Source organism: Candoia aspera, chromosome 2, assembly GCF_035149785.1.
Source record: "Candoia aspera isolate rCanAsp1 chromosome 2, rCanAsp1.hap2, whole genome shotgun sequence".
Lineage (NCBI taxonomy): Eukaryota > Metazoa > Chordata > Lepidosauria > Squamata > Boidae > Candoia > Candoia aspera.
This window is the reverse complement of record NC_086154.1, coordinates 153,134,117-153,153,508: the sequence shown is the minus strand read 5'-3', so window position 1 is coordinate 153,153,508 and position 19,392 is coordinate 153,134,117. Positions and strand designations below refer to the sequence as shown.

Here is a 19,392-nt window from a genome sequence, read left to right as displayed (position 1 = left end):
TGTGATGACTTACAATTTAAACTCTGTACACCTTCGCTTTTCTTTGGCTTGTCAGCCTCAAGCAACATCGAAGGTCTGAAATTCACAAGGGAGAGGCGAAGGCAATAGGCTTTGATCCAGGTAACCGACAATGGCCTTAATTTAGCAGCGTTTTGAGATTTGGGCAGCAAAACCAGATCAATATTCGACAGCAAAATAGTGTTGTCGCTCTTTGCTGCCATCTACTGATCACCTGGATTTAAAAAAAAAACATTCACATCACAATTACCCATAGTTGACTGAACTAAGGTTGTCTCAACTCGGTTTTCTGGGTTTGCACAACGCCCTGGATTAATCACATAGACCGGGTTCCCCCTGGCTAAAATATAGCTGGCTGTTTTGATTTGGTGTGTGCAAACAAGGCTACTGAAATTTCTGCATTTGTGGCAAGATGTCAAACGCGAATAAGATTTTCAATCGCAATTAGTAATAACTGCTTGACGGTATCTTTAGAATCAGAAACCGTTGCCTGTAAATGCCAGCCGGAGAGTTGCAGCAGGAACGAGCAATTGCTCTCTCCCGTCCTGCTGGTGGGGTTTGCTTAAAACCATCTGATCGCCCATCCTGGAAACCAGATACTGCTTGGTGTGATCCACAGAATCACTTCCAGTACAACGATTCAAGGGGTAGAAAGTGCAATTAACTACGACCGTTACACTTCAGCTACTTGTTTTTAAAGCAGTCAGAAAAGGCCTTTTGCAGCATCTAAACTGCATTTCCCGGAAGTCAAGGAGTTACGCATGCGTTTACTGAGCTAAATCGAGACTTTCAACCCCTCCCACGGCTTATTGAAAAGCCACCTAGCCAGTAGGAAACTGCCAGCTCCTAATTCGTTCGTGCTGTCTTCAGGAAACACCCCTCTGCTAGAATGACAGGTTCCTAATCAAATCCGTAGTTAGGATTACTAGATTCACCAATAGAAGAGTGAAGTTTCCAGAATGAGGCGAGGCTTAGAATCAACAGAAAGAAGGAAATGCTGGGAAGTGATTGACAGCCGAACACCCCAATAAATCTTAGCCACCGTCCAATCGACTTCAGGCACCACCCATTCCCCCCTCCCCGCACCGAAGTGGGTAGCAACAGTTGCCCCGGTGAGGGAACACGGAGGGCGCCATAGCCACCGTAGTCGTGGCGACCAGGAAGCCCGGCAACAACAACAACAACCGCCCACCCTCCCTGCCTCAGCGCGATTCCCGCCAAAATCGAGAGAGAGCACGATAGTCGCGACAACGTCCCCGCCCCTCCCCTCAGGGGACGAGGCCTCGCGGGGCCGGGACGGTCCAGGTGGGTTCGAGTCCGGTTCCCCTTCCTTCTCCCGCAAAAAAATGGCGAAGCCTGTTGTTCCTTCTTGCTTTCCCGAAATAGTCGGGAAAAGTGAGGCGGAAAAGTGAGGGTTTTTTTTTTCCGCGGTAGGGTGTTGGGCCCTACCGCGGCCACACCAAACAGGGCTTGACGGGAAAGGGCCCAGGCCCTGAAAGGAGGAGCATTGACGCTCCCCGGTGATTGGTGGGCGAGAGGGCCAATAGGAGCGGGTGGAAACGCTTAGGGCGGCCAATGACACTTAGAGAGAGGCGGGTGCGGACGATTGCTCAGGAGAGGGAAAGAGGAGAGAATGGTTGACTTCAAACAGCGTCATAAAGTCGCGGTGACGTCACGAGCATGAGCTGTTCTTGGTGAAGTTGCGTAGTAGCGCTAATGATCCAAAGGAGTGGCTCTTATGAGAATTAATAAAAAATACCACAGTTTTAAAATAATTTAAAGGTTTTTAATTTAAATCCTGGTCTTAGAAAAGGAAGCTATTTGGTGGAATAACTCCCATGAGGAAAGGTCATAGGTTAATTATAGAGCATCTGATTGCCTTTAGTGGGTTCAACCTCAAATTAAAAAAAAGAGATTAGGTAGCAGAGCTGGGAAGACTCTTGGCCAGAGGTCATAGAAAGTCACTTTTAGGCAAGAGGACAATCTGTGACTAGAAGCTGCTGAGTAAGGAGCTACTTAATTGTTTTCAAGAATTTGGGAGTTATGTTGGGAGAGTGTTTTATTTTTTAATTTTTTTGTTGCCCCTATCCTCTGTGGCTCTCAATAAAGCTCCAGGTCTGCTCTGGTGAAAGGTTGCCCACCCGTGGAATAGGCAGTACTGTATAGGAATACCACTAGTTTTTCACAACATAAAATATATTACCATATTTAGAGCAGATACTGCTAAGAGTGCTGGAAGATTTTGAAACCAGAGTTTTTAGGCCTTGTGCTCTAGACAAACCTGTTGCTCACTGATGAAGCAAGTTTTATGCAGAAGTTCTCATTTTTATTCTCTGGTAACTCAGGACTGGAAATGTTTTTTAAGAATAAAAGGTAGTCTGAATAGATAGAAATCACAGTGTGAATCAACTGTATGTGCTAGGTTGCTGACCCCAGCTTATGGAATTGACACTGTGTCAGAATCGTCAAATAAGGCAAACACATTGCTGTTAAATGTTACTGCAAATTCATAATATATCAGGGATATCAAAAAACCATGCTGTTTCACAGGGGTGTGTGTTTCAGAGTGCTTTAGGTAAAATTATTTGCCTCCTGTGCTTGTGGCTAGGTATTAGAGCACCCCACAGTTGGCTGAGAGTAATGATAAGAATAAGGTAAATAAGTTAACATATTAAGAATAAGGTAAATAAGAATGATTATGGATAGGGAAGTTAAGACTTGTCATCTATGTATTTTTATTCCTCTCAGTGCAGAAATATGAATGGATTCTTTCCTATTTTCTTAATATTTATTTAACATACCATGACAGGTTAAAGTTCACTTTCTTCACTCTGAGAGATCTAGATATTAATTTAGGTACTAAACAACAGTTCCTATTTCAAAAGTTGTTGAATTGCTTTACATTTTAAGGAGCTTTTCACAAAACACAACAAAATGTCTGGAAAGTGAAACTAAACTAAGGTGAAATGTTACTATTCTAGAGATACTGAATGTCAAATACTGTTATGATGTCATAACAGTATCTTATGTCTAATGATTTTATAGATTTAAGGTTGAATTGGATCTAAACTTTAGTTTGCATTGTTTTGGGGGTGCCTTTGACTCCTGGCAATTACCTGGACAAATCCCTGCAGTTTTCTTGAGAAGATTTCAGAAGTGGTTTGCCATTGCCTGCTTCCTAGGGCTGAGAATGCCTGACCCAAATTCACCCAAGGTGGGACTAGAATTCACAGCCTCCCAGTTTTTAGCCTGGTTCTTAACCACTATACCAAACTGGCTCTCTTAATTTGCTTTTGAAGCAGTTAAGAAAACTACAGTTTCTGCCATTTATTCCCTTTATTTCCTTTCAACCAAAAGTTATGATACCAAACAGAAAGTGAAGGGGTGGCTGGCAGGGTTTTAGTGCTTATTGTAGCATTAAAGAATGGTGTCTACGTTGCATAGTGGCAACCAAATTCAAATATTTTAAAATTGATCCTGCTGCTGTTGGGCAAGGTAGACTTTAGCACTCTAATACAGTACCAGACGGCCATTATAACCATTTGGAAATTATTATGTCAACTTCATAAGTTTCAGTCAACTTCAGTCAATCAACTTCATATGTTTCACAGTTCATTGCATTGCAATTCTCATTTAATGGAGTAAGAATAATTGTGGAATAATCTATTCTATGCTATATAAAATCCAAAAGCTATTGAAAGATGTAGGTGTTCACCTGCTTTGTATCTTTTGGAAAGGCAGAATAGAAAATAAGTACTATGCATGTAATTGCTGTGCTTGTGTGTGTGGTTTTTTGGTTTGTATTTCTTGAGTAATAATTGTAATTTCTGATTCTTTTTGAGAGTCTAGATTATACTAGTAATGTTGGCCTTTATTATTACAGGTTCAATTATTTACAGGTCAGCTAGAACTACATGCCATATAATATAATAATACAACATTTTTACTGGAATATGCAGTTTGGCTACATGTGATAACCATTCCATCCAAGAAAAAGGTATTATTAAAATATTGTCTATATTTAGTTTTGAGTTCAGCTGAAAACATCCAGTGGTCAAAACTATCTAGTTCTTTGCATGTCGGTGTGTGTGGGGGGGGAGATAAATTGCAATAGGTCTTGTTGCATGGCAGTCCTAGAGGTGATTTCATCTGGGCACTGGTAATATACTATTGCTATGGCAGAAAGTGTTTCTAAGAAAAACGACAAGACTGTCACTGTTTTTGCCCATGCTGCATTCCTTTTCTTATTCACTGTGTGGGCTCCATCTATACCCATGTTGCTACTTCTACTTTGCAGATGAGGCAGAGGTAAATTTCTGGTAGGGTATATGGCAGCAATCTGGTTATATTCTGCTCACTGGGTGGCATGATATGCTGCTCCTGAGTTTCTGGTGAGGTTTAAGAGATTATTTCAGGGTTCTGTTATAGAACGGTTGTGTTTGGATGTATACAAATGTTAACTTTTAGAGACATTTTCAGATTCAGGAGAGGGTATCCTGTGAACACAATTGGGGCAGTTTAGGCATGATCGTAGCTATCAGCATAAGAATCTACAATGCCTAGGCAATGTCATTCTTTCACACATATAAACAGACAAAGCCTTTTGAATCTTTGTGGATTCTCTGTAACATTTGCATAAATTCCCACATAATAATTTTTAAAATTTCAGAAGAAGATAAGCATACAAGGGTAGGCATGAGAAGTCTTTGTAAAAATCTTCTTCTTTTCCATTTTAACTTCTCCCTGCAGCTGAAAACTATGTTAAGCATGTGTAGGAAGCAGATTCTGAACTCTCCTCCACTATTAAGAGTTGTTATTAGCTCAGTTGTGGCTAATTGCCTCACCCCCGCTATATCGACCCGTCCCACCCAGTCAGGCAGAGGGCATGTTACGGACCCTGTCCATGAGGGGTTGCCGATTGGCAGGGTCCAGGAGGAGGGTCTTCTCTGCCGTGGCCCCCGCCCTCTGGAACAAGCTACCCAGGGGCCCCCACTCTCCTGGCCTTTCGAAAGGGAGTAAAAACATGGTTATGCCACTGGCCTGGGATGGGAGGGGTGATAGCTATTCATGGAGGTGGTTGGCCCTGTGAGGGTGCCAGGATAAGATCTTATTTCCCATTTTGAATTTTGAATTTTATATTTTTATATTTTATATTTATATTTGTATTTATATGCTGTTATATTTATTTTTGTTCTTTGTAAGCCATCTAGAGTCATTGTGTACGAGATGGGCAGCAGAGAAATTTAATAAATAAATAGAGAGAGAGAGAGAGAGAGAGAGAGAGAGATATTATATCCTGAGATGTCGATATATGTTTACGCATAAAGGAAAATTACCCTTCCATTCAGCAGAGGTGCCATTAGTAGTGCTCTGTCTGTGCTGGAAATCTTCCTAGCGGATTTTGCTGAAGTGTTTCCTAAAATGTTTTCCATCTAGAATATAGTAATGTCATTTTCTGCTGTAGACAGGTATCTTTTTGAGCACTCTTAAACACTGGTGAATTTTAGATTTAGCAAGCTTAGCAAATCTTGTGAAAGATTCAGTTTAATTGAATGTTTCAAGTTATTAATGCCATTCTCAATCAGAATTGCAGGAAAATAGATGCCTGTTTCATAAATTATATTGCAAATGATACGGGGTTCTCCATAAGCTGGTGACCTAAAGAAATGGATAGGATGCCTGCATTCTATCTTAGAGAATGGCTGCACATTGAAAGAGAAATTTAGCATGTGCCCTTATATTAAATGCTTTGCCAAATCACATTCTGCAGTGGATGGTGGGTTGCTTACTGTACCTTATAAAATAATGATTCCACTAGTTGCATGCAGGGTCTCTTTTAATCTCCCCATTTAATTGTGAAATTCAGTGGAGCGGTGTGTTTGTTTGCCATAGGAAGATATGCAAATGTAACAGTGAAAAATAACAATAGAATGGAAACACACATTGAGCTACGTCAGACTATGATTATGCTTGGTTTTGACTTGGCATATTGGGTGAATTGGCCATTATAATTTGTAGGCCATGGTTAATGGGCAGTGTAATGTGTCAACCCAGCCAATAGTATCAGTACAGACCCTGGAGCTAGCAACTAGCTAAGAATCTGATTTTCAAAGATAACGTCCTTATGTACCAGTAAAAGGCATGAATATGTGATCCCTCTTGGGATCAGGTCTGAATCCTCTGGGTTCTAAAAACAGCCACGTTGTTTTCAAGTGTGGCTCCTACAAGAAGAGTAAGTCTATTGGAATCTTCGGAATGCAGTCTAAGCAGCATACTGCCTTGTTGTGCGTGCATGCAACTGGTTTAGTTTAAAGGAGATGTCTGGCTAATAGTGCATTTCCAAAAGGAAATAAAATCTCAAAAAAGATATTACCTGTATGTATAGTAAGTTTTTTTTTTGAAATCAGGGTGATCACATTCCTGACAACAGCTATCGTGGTTTGTGGGCATCACTCTGCACCAGCCCTATAGTTTTTAAGCTTCAGTGTTGTATTTTTAAGTATTTGGTCACTTTGACTTGGAATAATTTGTAATGTGTATTTCGTTAAAAGAGAGGGTTTTTTGTTCATCATGAAGAGTCGGGAACTGGATTTCACTTCTGAGACCTTGGAATGATACTGTCAAAAGTAGTTAGTGCTGGGCTATATACAGCCACTATTCTGATTCAGTAAGGCAGCTTCTGATTTTCCTGACAAATAGTTAAGCTCTGTTACTGAAAAGAATGTTATGATTATACAGTAATCATACTGTCTGGCTGTCTGAGAAGAGCAGCCTTATCCAAGACTACTTAAATAATTCCAGATAGATTGTAGAAGACACTTCAAGTCAGATATGAAATTAGAAGCCATAAATACCAGTGCTAATGGATGCTAATCCATTCAGGCAAACAAGTGCAGAAGAATTATGAATACTTTTTTTTACTGCTAGCCAGTTTGTGTTAGTGTGACCTATTAAGAGCCTGAGGGAATAAAGGAACCTTGTTTCATCCCTGTCTGGTTCCTGGGAGCAATAATTATCAGGGATGCAGGCAAGTGACTGCTTATATGCTTGAACCAGTCTTCTTAAAGCAATAACAATGTGATCTCTTGCTTCACCAACAAAACAACCCTCTGTACTTTCAAGTTTGCATGCTGCAAAGAGTAATTTAGAAGGCAAAGGAGCCCCTCTGCCATAGCTGAGCAAAGTTATTAAACAAATTCGGCTTGGGTTACACATGCAGTGAGTGATATGTAACTTGGGTCTTTTTCACTTCAAAATGGAAATGAGGGTACAAGTTTTAATGGCATGTTGCACAGTATAATCTACTCTCAAGCATGGATGCTCATTGGAGTATGATTGTCTAGTCACTGTCTTTCAGCCTAATTTACTTCACAGGGTTGTTGTGAAGAATAATTGAAGGAGGGTGTACTATGTATGCTCCTTGAACTCCTGGAAGACAAATGGAATAAAAATCCAATAAATAAATAGCCTCTACATTGTTCTGCTGTGATGCCTGTACTGGCCAAAACTTAATTGCATTAACAGATGCCTTGAAAGTGCAATCAAAAGAGCAATTATATAATATACATTTTTTAAAAATCTGTAACAATTAAATATAAACACACTTACTGTAGCTGCTGTCAGTAAGACTCATGGTATTGCGTAAATGGTCAGGATTTAACGTGGTGGCAAAACAAAGTCAAGTTCAGTATCATTGCACCTCTGAGTAGACGGCATTCCGTAATTAAGGTACTGCTTTGTATGATGTACCACTCACAATGTTATGAGGAAGAGTAAAATATTCTTGGCAGACATTAATATCTAAGCAAGTATATACCCTGAAATATTGAGGTCCCAAGCTGATTGGAGCTTTAAATTTCATTATTAAAATCTTGAACTTAGAGCAGAAGTGCTACTTGTGCTACCTAGTAACATCCTTTTACAACAGGTATTATATGAATTCTGTATGTTGTTCCTAAGAATAATCTAGTTGCTATCTTCTGCAGAAGGAGCAGCTTTTGCCTACTGAGCACATTGCTTGTGGGAAGTTACCGGAGTATGAACTCCTGTGGCCAGGCTTTCCCTGCCCAAAGAAAATGATAATGAGCTAACCAAAGCTGTCCAAAGCATTCTGGTTCACTGGCAATCCGACTTAAGATATTTGATTCAAAACCTGGGAACCACTAATACCTAAAGATGCCATCATATTTGAATTTAACTTGCTGAAGTTAAATCCAAATAGGATGGCATTTTTAGGTATGGGTGGTGGGGACCAAGTAGCTGGTACTGGTGGTAGGGATCAAAACGGGGATCAAGATGCTGGCCTATTATATTTCAGGCAGTGATTCTGTAACTTCAGAGCTGGCCTTGACTTGGATGACAAGAAGAAATAGAGTTTGGCATATTAATCTAGTCCAGACTCAAAAGCTTGATAACTGTGGTGGTTCCATATATACAGTACATGTAACATTATTGGGAGAAAATACAATCTTACAGCATCAATGTGGATAACACATTTTATTACTTCTCTGAAGTTAGTCATCTGCCTCTTAGTCAAAATCCTGGCTGGAAACCAGTATAGAATCAGTCTAGATCAGAGTTCCCCAAAGTGGTCAGTATTGACCCCCCACAGGTTAATGGGACTATCCAAGGGATTGTTGTTGTCCTTGTTGTTTGTAGTACTATTAGTTAAAGTAGTATTTATTACATTATTTTCATATAATAAATGTTTGGGGGTTGATGAACAATCTGAAACTTCATTAAGGGATTGATGAGCTGAAGAGTTTGGGGACCCCTGGTCTAGATAATTTGTTTCCTACAAGAACATTGGAAGACGGCTAGCTCTTACGCTTTTGAGGATCTTTACCAGAGGGGGTATTATCAACTGGATGGTATTTCTCATATATCTCTAGGTCCAGGAAAGTCTTCTTCAAGCCACATTCCTATGTTTATCAAGGTAGCCAGCATCAGTCCCAGGATCTGCTCCATCTCTTAGCTCTTATAAGCCAAGATGGGCAAGGGCTAAAACTTCATATACCAATTCAAGCATTTGTTCCAGTTTCACAGTCACTAAATATCAAAACTCAACTCCAAAGCCCCAGTTTAGGGCTGTTGAGCCCATTTCTTGTGCTACATCTGAAGTATATCAATTTTTCAGATATTAATGACATTTTCTTCAGACTGCTGAGCAAAATCGTCATTACTCCACCCTACTTCTTTCCAATTACAATCCTAACACTTTTTTTTTTTCACCATTTGAAGACTGATCAGTGCATCCATACACATGCAGAGAAATCCAAGAGCAGCTTCTGAATTAGTTATGTGAGCCTTGGAAATGACACAGCTGCTTAAACAATTCAAGAAGCTTTGTATATGCTCCCTCATGTATGAAGCAGCTTTTGAGGGCTTTACACAGCCTCACTGCATAACATAAGGCTATCCTGAACATTGCTGTTGAAGTTTTCTGCAGACTTCTGTCCATTATTCTTATGGCTTTAGACAATAAAAAGGGTTATTTTGAAGCACTTGACCATCCCCAATACTAGTTTGTGATTACGGTAGTCAGTTGTGGGATTTATCATTAATGTGGTTTTTGCACATATAAAATCAAATAGAATATGATTTTATATTGTCCATAGGGGCTTACTGAATTTATTTAAAAACAGAAGTACAAAATACTATGGAAGTTTACAAAATTGGTGAGGACACATCATTATGTATTTATTTAACATACCAGAAACAGTGGGAGCAGAACGTGACAAATAGAGAACAACTTGACTCTGGATCTTGCAAGTTTGCAGCCTACTTCCAGTCTTGCAATACCATACTCAGTCCCCCATTTCTTGTCATAACTAGCTTTGTTGAGCACTGTAAGAATGTTGAATTTCTGAGGATTGTGAGCAGGTTTGTGTGTTGCATAAAGGAAGAATTCTGAAAATATGATTTGAGCAGTCATGTGGATTATACGTTAGAGTTCTGCATTGTTAATTTTCCAGACTAATTTTCCACATGCAGTGATGAGCGTATCTGCTGCTATTCTCTTCTGTAATTGACTGCAATTAGATGTTAAACATGGTGAGTTATTAAGTTATTGTTCAGTGAATAGAACTGTAGGGAGTTCTTTCTGTCTGTAGAATGCTTTATAATTGATTGTTTTTCTTTTCTTTTTTGTTCTATTTGTTTTTCCTTTTTTCTTCAACGAAAGGAAGCAAAAAAGCCTTATTTATTATCATTTTCCCCACTGTTGGCATGGCAACACAGGCTTACGTTACCGAATTACAGGCAGCCCAACAGCAATCACAACAGCAACAGTCTCAGCAACAGCCAGCAGCAACAGCAAATACAACAACACCAGTGGTGGTGGCAGCAGCAACTCAACAACAGTATGTGGCGGAATTGCAAGGTGCCCAGCAGCAACAGCAGCAGTCAACTCCAAAACAGTATGTCTCAGAAATCCCAACTTCTCAGACACAGGCTCCACCCACTGGACAACAAACACCAACACCAGCCCCACAGCAGTACATTGTAGTGACTGTTTCTGGTAAGTGCTTAAGGGGTGAAGGAGAGTGGGGAAATTGCCAGAAAAGAATGACAGCTTGCATTTCAAAATGCAGTGTATTTACAGATAGTCCTCAGGTTATGAACACAATTGGGACTGGAATTTCTGTAGCTAAGCAGTGGGGTTGTAAAGCACAATGTCGCATGACTGCATTGCTTAGTGACGGCAATCCCGGGCAGTCCCAGTTGTTGTCGCAACCCCAAGGTGCGCAGGTTGTTAAGTGGGAAGAGGCAAGAGTCCCAGGTAAGGAGCATGGGGGTGCTGCGGAGGGGTGGGGAAGGCCTGGGAGGGCCAGTGCAGGCCACAGATGAGTTGTGGGAGGGGTGTGCTGTGGTGCAGCGTGAGCTCAAGAAGGCCGGGGAAAGAATACACTGCAGCTCAGGGACTTCTTGGCATGCCGCAACTCTGGGGCTGCAAGCTTTCTGCAGCCCCAGAGCCACAGTATGCCAGGAAGCCCCTTTGCACCATGCGAAGCCCAGCCCCAGCCTGTCTAGCAGCATGGTGCAAAGCCACCACGCCCTGGGAAGCCCCAGCCGCCCCAGTCCAGTCCCAGCTGCAGTTGCCCTCACCACCCCGCACTCTGCTGCCCCAGCTGACCTTCTCCGTCTCCTTGCTCCCACTGCTGATGAGGCATGCCTGCCCCGGCCCTTTGTGAGGTAGTTGCTAGCCACATGAAGCCATCTTCCTCAGGTCTCGCAAGGAAACCACTGTGCGCAACCTTGGGAAGAGAGCCTCGTGTGGCCAGCAGCTGCCTTGCAAAGGGCCAGGCCGGGCATGCTTGGTCAGCAGGAGCAAGAAGATGGGGAAGGTCAACTAGGGCAGGGGCCGCAGAGTGCAGGAGGCCAAAAGGGCATAGATGGGGGAGACGGGTGGGGGGAGTTGAAGCGCCCCTGCAGTCCTAAGTGTGGGTGGGCTGCCAAGCACCTGAATTCTGATCATGTGACCATGGGGGCGCTGCAATGGCCATAACTTCAGGGACCATTTGAAGTCCCTTCATTCAGTGCCGTTGTAACTTTGAACAGTTGCTGAACAAATGGTAGTAAGTCAAGGACTACCTGTACAGCTTTCAAGGAAGGGAGCTTGTGAAAGCCATTGATTATCACTGCCACTTCTGTAAAGACTATCAAGTGAAGGAATAATCAGCCCAAATGTCAAATATTTCTGATTCAACCAATTAGGGCATACTGACAGTAGTAGCTGGCAATATCCTTCCTGGGCAGCTTTTAGGAAATGTTCCCCATTGCTTCAAGAAGAGAATCCCTTAAACTGCTTTGAAATATATTTGTGAAATACTCCCTTCAAAAGTTATAATTATTGGAGATCCCATAGCATATCTAGGCAACTGAGTGTATTTATAATTTGAAAATTTCTCCACTTTCCTTAAATCTATAATTGTGTGATTAGCATTTCATTGCTTCTTGGTTTATCTTTACTAGAAGAAGAGTAAGGTGAATTTCAAGTAGTAATTTGTTACTCTCATGCAACTCTCTTAAATTTACCACTATATTTTAGAGTTGTTCCATTGTAGTGTGTATGTATGTGCTGGTGTGAAAGATTATTGTAAACAGTTTTAAATGTACTGAAATATGTGATTTATTCCATGTTGAAAGCTCAGGCCAGATAATAAATTTATATTTGGATTTAAACTTGGCTCTCAAAAGTCAATTGAAGCAAGAGAGCTGTTTTTGCATTCATTGAGGATTGCCAGGCCCAGCGTTTAATTTGTCTTTAAATATATTTTCTAATTCTCTACCAGCTACTAAGAACAGGTGTCCATTTTTTTTGAATATATAGTTAATTCTCATTATTTGTGGTAGTTACGTTGTGTGAAGTTGCCATGAACACTGAATTAGTGAATACTGAAACCTCAGCAGGGAACGTGCTCATCGGGTGACTCATATTTCTCCTCGCTCTACTTGTCCACGAATGACTGCGAAAGCATCACAAGTATTGATTTTGCGGTTAAAAATAAATTTTGAGTAGGCGAATTAGCAAATACGGAATAGTCTCGACAAATTCATTCTGGATCTTGCATCAACAATGAAGATTTGCATTTAGAACTTGGGTATGGTGATGAGAGTAGAACCCCTTCCCCCTTTGTTGTATGCAACAGGATTTTTCTTTCACTAATCAGATTTTTATGGTAGACAGTTAATTTGCCCATATATTTTCAATAGTTGTTCAGGAATATCAGTCTGTGTCTGAAGTTTTAGAAGATACGACATGAACTCTGCATCAGAGCCCTGCACGAACCTGCAAGGGTGAGATTCCAGGCCAGTTGGAATTAAATGGAATAGATTGCTTAACTGCTCTGTTTACATTAATAATAGCTGAAAATATTGCAACATCTGCCTGACCCTAGATGAAAGCTGCTTCCAATATGCTAGGGCAGGTTTGGGCTTGGTTAATACTTGGATGGGAGACCACCAGGGAATTCCAGGGCTTGCAGGCAGGACTAGAAAGTAAAAAAAAAACCAGAAAAAAGTAATGGCAAATAATTTTGGCACTGTTGCTTAAAATTGCATATGCAGTTATTGTTATAGTTGTTTTTAGTCCAGGCTGTCATGTTTTGTTTCAGGTTTTTTACTGTTTTAATTGTATGTTTCGATATTGTAAGCTGCCCAGAATCTATTAGAGTGGATGGCCATAATACGTTTAATAAAAATAATAAAATAATAATGAATAAATAATAGACATGGTTATGAAATCATCACGAGACAGACTTGACATAAGGATATCTTTTACCTTTACATGAAAATATTTAGTTTCAGCTGGATTTTATCACAAATAGGAATTTAAACCTGAGCTGCTTGTATGACTACCACATATTACGTGAATTTTCCACACGTTTTTGCTGTAGATTGCAGGGAGTTTAGAGAAGGATGGAAAATCTGTCCAGTAATATTCTCATGTGCAGATTGATTGAAATAAATGGAAACTGTACATGGCTATAATAGTCTTCACTGTGTCTTGAGGAAGTCAACAGAGTACAAAGGAGGGAGTGGGCTTGCAGATTGTTTTTTTAAGTTAAGAAATTGAGAGAAAGACCTTATTTCCTGGAGAGCTGGTTCCTCTCAGAGCAGATGTTACTGGGCTAAATGAGCAAGCTGTCTGAACTAATATAATAACAGAATACAGGTAGAACCTGGGTTAAGAACACCCTGAGTTAAGGATGACCCATAGTTAAGAACAGAGTCTATTGTAGCAAAATTTGAGTTAAATATAAAAATTCAAGTAGTACAATTTCCTATATTCTGTGTCTGTTGCTTTGTACACCATAAATGGTTAATCGCTTGGCATCTGGAAGTTGAACTTTTAATGTTGTTGTTGTTTTGGAGCTGCCTTGTAGTATCACAATATCACAATAATATCACAAAAATGGGTATACCAGGTTTGCTTGCAGCGATTGTTTTTGATTGAGGTTATGCATGAATGAAAGTTAGCACATCTTCTCCAAGCACTAAATAACAGGAAATCCTCTCAACTTGCCACTTATATTTGGTAGCATGATTTGGGTTAGGAGTCCAGAGGAACACAGAAAGGGGCTTAGAGTACTAATAGTTGACAATAGAAAAAATGGATGTTATGTTGTAATCTTAGAGTAAGAGTTTAATGTATGTTTACCTATATCTGTTGTAAAAGAACTTGGGAGTTATTCCTTTTCCTTTTCCTATTTCTGTTCTGTTCTTTTCCTTTTTTTCCTGCATTTCTGTTCTTTCTCTTCCTTTATTAATTTCTGTTAGATTTTGCCTATTTGTTCTAAAATGTAATGAAGTTATTATTAAAAAAAAGTAAGAAAGGGGTTTGAGAATGCCTGTAACCCATAGGCCATAGATCAACTACCCTGCAGTAGTAACTATTTGTTTTTCTTTTTAAATGCAGATATTTCTTTCTTCTGCATTTTAATGAGGTATTTATTTTATATGAATTTATTCAGTTTTTAAAAATCAATCTTCCTTCAGCTTAAGGGTTCCTTTTCAATGTATGCTGAATTCTACTTTCACATGTGCATTGGAGAAGATCAGAGATAATAAAGGGTTAAGGTGATACCTTTTGTTGATATAAGGATACACAGGGTTTTGAGTTACACTGACTGTTTCATCCAGCAAATAGAAGCTGATTTTCAGCTACACTGAAAAAAATGAGAGATGGTTATAAATACAACCTTAAAATTCACTATAGATAGTCCAACTGAGTTGCTTCATATCCTTTATTAAATGGTTATTGATAATTTCCTTGACTCAGTGAGTAGGCAACTCATCATTTAATTGTCCCCTTTTTTGCTATTTGCCCCTTGTAATTACAAATACATTCAGACAGGTCAAGAAAATGGCCTTTGTGGTCTGGTCACTTTCTTTTCTGGCTCATGCTAAAGTTAAATAGCTACTCCTTCAGTTTCCCTTTGTTTCAGTGGATTTGAACTGAACAAATCTCTGCAAGTATGGATTTGGCTCAGGTTCAAGTAGATTATGTTGCCGTGATTGCCTTTCACACAAGTGCCTTCTAGTAAATGATGTTGACTTGCCAAGGTATGAATCTCAATGACTGTTACATTTATTTATGTGTTTGTTTGTTTGTTTATCAAATTTATCACCGCCCATCTCCCCCACACGGGGGATGGTTCACAGTAAAAACAATTTAAAATTCAATAAAATTATAAATAATACCAATATTCAATAAATATAAAATACAATAAAATCCAAGTAAGGGCAGATCAAATTCAGCCCATAAAGGAGTAAGGCTGGTCCCTGCAGGGCTAGGGAACTAACCAGCCCCAAGAATGGCTCTTCCTCTTCCCACTCCAAGCATGGTGACAAAACCAGGTTTTCAGCTGTTTTCTGAACTCCAGAAGAGAGGGGGCTAACCACACTTCCGGGGGAAGGATGTTCCAAAGGGCGGGAGCTGCTGCAGAGAAGGCCCGCCTCCTGGACCCTGCCAGATGGAATTCTCTTGCAGACAGGGTCTGCAACATGCCCCCTCTGCATCACTGGGTGGGATGGGTTGATGTAATGGGGATGAGATGGTCCTGTAGGTAACCTGGCCCCATGCCATGTCGGCCTTTAAAAGTGATAACCAACACCTTGAATTGGACCCAGAAGCAAACTGGCACCCAATGTAGCTCACAGAGCAGCAGAGTTATATGTGCTGATCTTGAAGCACATAAAATCATCCGCACAGCTGCGTTTTGGACCAGCTGTAGCTTCTGGATACTCTTCAAGGGTAGCCCCTTGTAGAGCACATCACAGTAGCCTATATGGGAGATGACCAGGGCGTGGGTGACTGTTCAAAGGGCTTCTCGATCCTGGAAAGAGCGTAACTGGCGCACAGCACAAAGTTGCGCAAAGGCCCTCCTGGCCACGACTGCCACCTGCTCTTCGAGCAGGAGTCGTGAGTCCAAGAGGACCCCCAAGTTACGCACCTCGTCTGTCTGGGGCAGTGCAACCCCATCCAGAACTAAAGATGGCTAATTCCTCCAAACCGAGGGACCGTTAACCCACAGCCACTCCGTGTTACCAGGGTTCAGCTGAACCCTTTTGTTCCCCATCCAGACCCCAACAGCCCCCAGGCTCCTGGAAAGGGCAGCCACAGCATCACTTACTTCCCCTGGGATGGAGATGTATAACTGAGTATCATCAGCACATTGATGATACCTCATCCCGTGGAGACGGATGATCTCACCCAGTGGTTTCATGTAGATATTAAAAAGGAGAGGAGAGAGTACTGAATCCTGCGGCACCCCACAAAGGAGGAGCCATGGGCTTGATCTCTCCTCCCCTCTTAACATCGGCTGGGATCGGCTCTGGAGAAAGGAGGTGAGCCAGCGCAAAACTACGCCACCCACCCCCAACTCCCTGAGCCAACCCAAAAGGATACCATGGTTGATGGCATCGAAAGCCGCTGAGAGGTCAAGAAGAACAAGGATGGATGCACTCCCTCCATCCCGCTCTCGCCAGAGATCATCCATAAGTGCGACCAATGCTGTTTCTGTTCCATATCCAGGCCTGAAACCTGACTGAAAGGGGTCCAGATAATCCGCTTCATCCAAGATCCTCTGGAGTTGCAATGCCACCACCTTCTCAACCACCTTCCCCATAAAGGGAAGGTGGGAGACTGGATGAAAATTATCCAGTACAGTAGGGTCCAGTGATGGTTTCTTGAGGAGGGGGCGCACCAGTGCCTCCTTAAAGGCCGCCGGAAACACCCCCTCCTGCAAGGATGTATTTACCATCAACTGGGCCCAACCAGATGTCACCTCCCGAGCTGCCTTCACCAGCCAGGAGGGACATGGATCTAATTGATAGGTGGTGGCATTTACAGTCCGGAGGATCTTGTCCACTTCCTCAAGTCCAACAGGATCAAACTGTTCCCAGATAACTGGGTAAGTACGTTCCCCAGGCATCTCCTGAGACTCTGTCTCACGCTTGGAGTCCAGCTTAGCACGAATCCGAGCAATTTTATCCTGCACATGCTCCGAAAACTCCTCAGCACGGCCCTGTAGATGATTTTCCAGACCCCCTTTCCCCAACAGGGATTGGGTGATCCTAAACAGGGCTGCTGGGCGGCATTCTGCGGATGCAATAGGAGTGGAGAAATACTGACGTTTTGCCGCTCTTACTGCCACAAGGTAGGCCTTATTCGCAGCTCTAGCTTGTGTCCGGTCGGGTTCGGTCTTTGTCTTTCTCCAGCAACACTCTAGGCATCTCTTAATCCTCTTCAGAACCCTCAGCTCCTCTGTGAACCATGGGGAGTATCGGGTTCGATGGGATAAGAGAGGCCACACAGGCACGATCCTGTCCAAGGCCCCGGCCGCCTCCCTATTCCAGGCGGTGGCCCCGGCCCCGGCTGGACCATGCAGCAAGTCCTCGGGTATAACCCCCAGCTCCCTCTGAAACCCCATTGGGTCCATTAGTCGCTGGGGGCAGACCAATCGAACAGGTCCTGCCTCACAGAGGGGAATGGCATAGGAGAAACATAGATTATGTTGCCATGATTGCCTTTCACACAAGTGCCTTCTAGTAAATGATGTTGACTTGCCAAGGTATGAATCTCAATGACTGTTACCTTATAAAAGCATTGATGTCTGGAAGTGATGTGCTAGGTTGACATTGATTAGAGGGCTGTATCTTCTTTGTTCCTCTTCAGAGAAGAGTGCATAAAAGGAAACAAATAAGCAAATACATAAATATAGATAGATTGATTGATTGATTGATTGATTGATTGATTGATTTGTTAAATTTATAAGGCTTCTTTTATGGAGAAAAGCCTGCAACAAATATGCAGAATCCTGTAAGATGCTCTTTGAGAAGGAGCTGCAAGTTCAGGAAAAGCTCCAGGTAATAAATCAGTCCAAAATTGAAAAGTCCTACCCCATCCAGGATTAAAGATGGAAAATTTCCAGGATTGAGGGACCCAATATCTACTGTGACTTGGCCTTGCTAGGGTTGAGCTTGAGTCTGTTTCTCTTCATCCAGCCTCTCACAGCCTCCAGACAGGGACAAAACTTTGAAGGATCACTTGGTCAGCCCAGGATCAAGATGATCAAAATAATATGTGACCCTGAACTGATACAGAACCTTACCCAGTGGCCTTAAGTAGATGTTAAATAAAAGGGGTAATAGTGTCAAACCCTGTAGCACCTCACAAATTAGGGGCTTCAGGCTCAATCTCTCCACCTGTGCTGATGCCAACTGGAACCACCCCCAGAGAAAGAAAGAGAACCGCTGCATCATGATGTCCCAACTCCCAATCCCCATAGATAGTGCAGAAGGATACCATGATCAATGGTATTGAAAGCCACTGAGAGATCAAGGAGAATCAAGACAAATGGACCACCCCTGTACCAGCTCTACTAGAGATCATCAGCAAGCATAAATAATACTATCTGTCTATGTCTTAGTCTGAAATCTGACTGAAAAGAGTCCAGATAGTTCATTTCCTCCAGGGCCCTCTGAAACTGCAGCCCAACTATATTCTCAACAATCTTCCCCAAGAGGAAACATCAGCGACTGGACAAAAGTTGTTGTTGTTATTATTATTATTATTATTTATTAAATTTATATCACCGCCATCTCCCCCAGTGGGGGACTCTGGGCGGTTTACAATAAAATAACACTAAAAACATAACCACCTAAAATTACCATTGACATATACATAAAAACAAATGTAAAATCCAAGTGGAGATGGAACACAATCACTAAGAGGTGCTATGGCACCAGCTATCACTCTCCCCCTCCCAAGCAAGGCAGCAGAACCAGGTCTTCAGTTTCTTCCAGAAGTCCGAGAGCAAGGAAACCCGTCTCAACTCCGGGGGCAAGAAGTTCCAAAGGGTGGGTGCCACTGCAGAGAAGGCTCGCCTCCTGGACCCCGCTAGATGAAATTCCTTTACTGATGGGGTCTGTAGCATGCCCTCCCTGCCTGACCAGGTGGGATGGGTCGATGTTATGGGGACGAGACGGTCCCTCAGGTACCCTGGTCCCATGCCATGTAGTGCTTTAAAGGTGATAACCAACACCTTGAATTGGACCCGGAAGCAAACTGGTACCCAATGCAGCTCGCGTAACAGTGGTGTCACTTGGGCTGATTTTACAGCCCCAATAACTGTCCGCGCAGCCGTATTCTGGACCAGCTGAAGCTTCCGAATGCTCTTCAAGGGTAGCCACATGTAGAGCGCATTGCAGTAGTCTATATGGGAGATGACAAGGGCATGAGTGACTGTTTGGAGGGCATCTCAATCCAGGAACAGGCGTAGCTGGCACACCACCCGGAGATGTGCAAAGGCCCTCCTGGTCACAACTGCCGCCTGCTCTTCGAGCAGGAGTCGCAAGTCCAGGAGGACC

General features: G+C 42.1%; 2 protein-coding genes across 5 annotated transcripts in view; both read left to right on the top strand.

The window, feature by feature from the left end:
• KHSRP (KH-type splicing regulatory protein) overlaps positions 1–19,392 on the top strand; it is a 292,174-nt gene that overhangs the window by 250,184 nt on the left and 22,598 nt on the right. The gene's annotated exons all lie outside the window — the stretch shown is intronic.
• RFX1 (regulatory factor X1) overlaps positions 1,100–19,392 on the top strand; it is a 58,827-nt gene continuing 40,534 nt past the window's right edge. For 3 of the 4 annotated variants that reach the window (XM_063294356.1, XM_063294357.1, XM_063294355.1), the window contains exons 1-3: positions 1,208–1,323; positions 3,902–4,015; positions 10,202–10,537. In XM_063294356.1, the coding sequence (XP_063150426.1) occupies positions 10,246–10,537 (292 nt within the window). In that variant the 5' untranslated portion in view covers positions 1,208–1,323; positions 3,902–4,015; positions 10,202–10,245. Of the gene's footprint in view, positions 1,324–3,901; positions 4,016–10,201; positions 10,538–19,392 lie in introns of all 4 variants that reach the window. The other variant, XM_063294358.1, reaches the window with a different exon arrangement.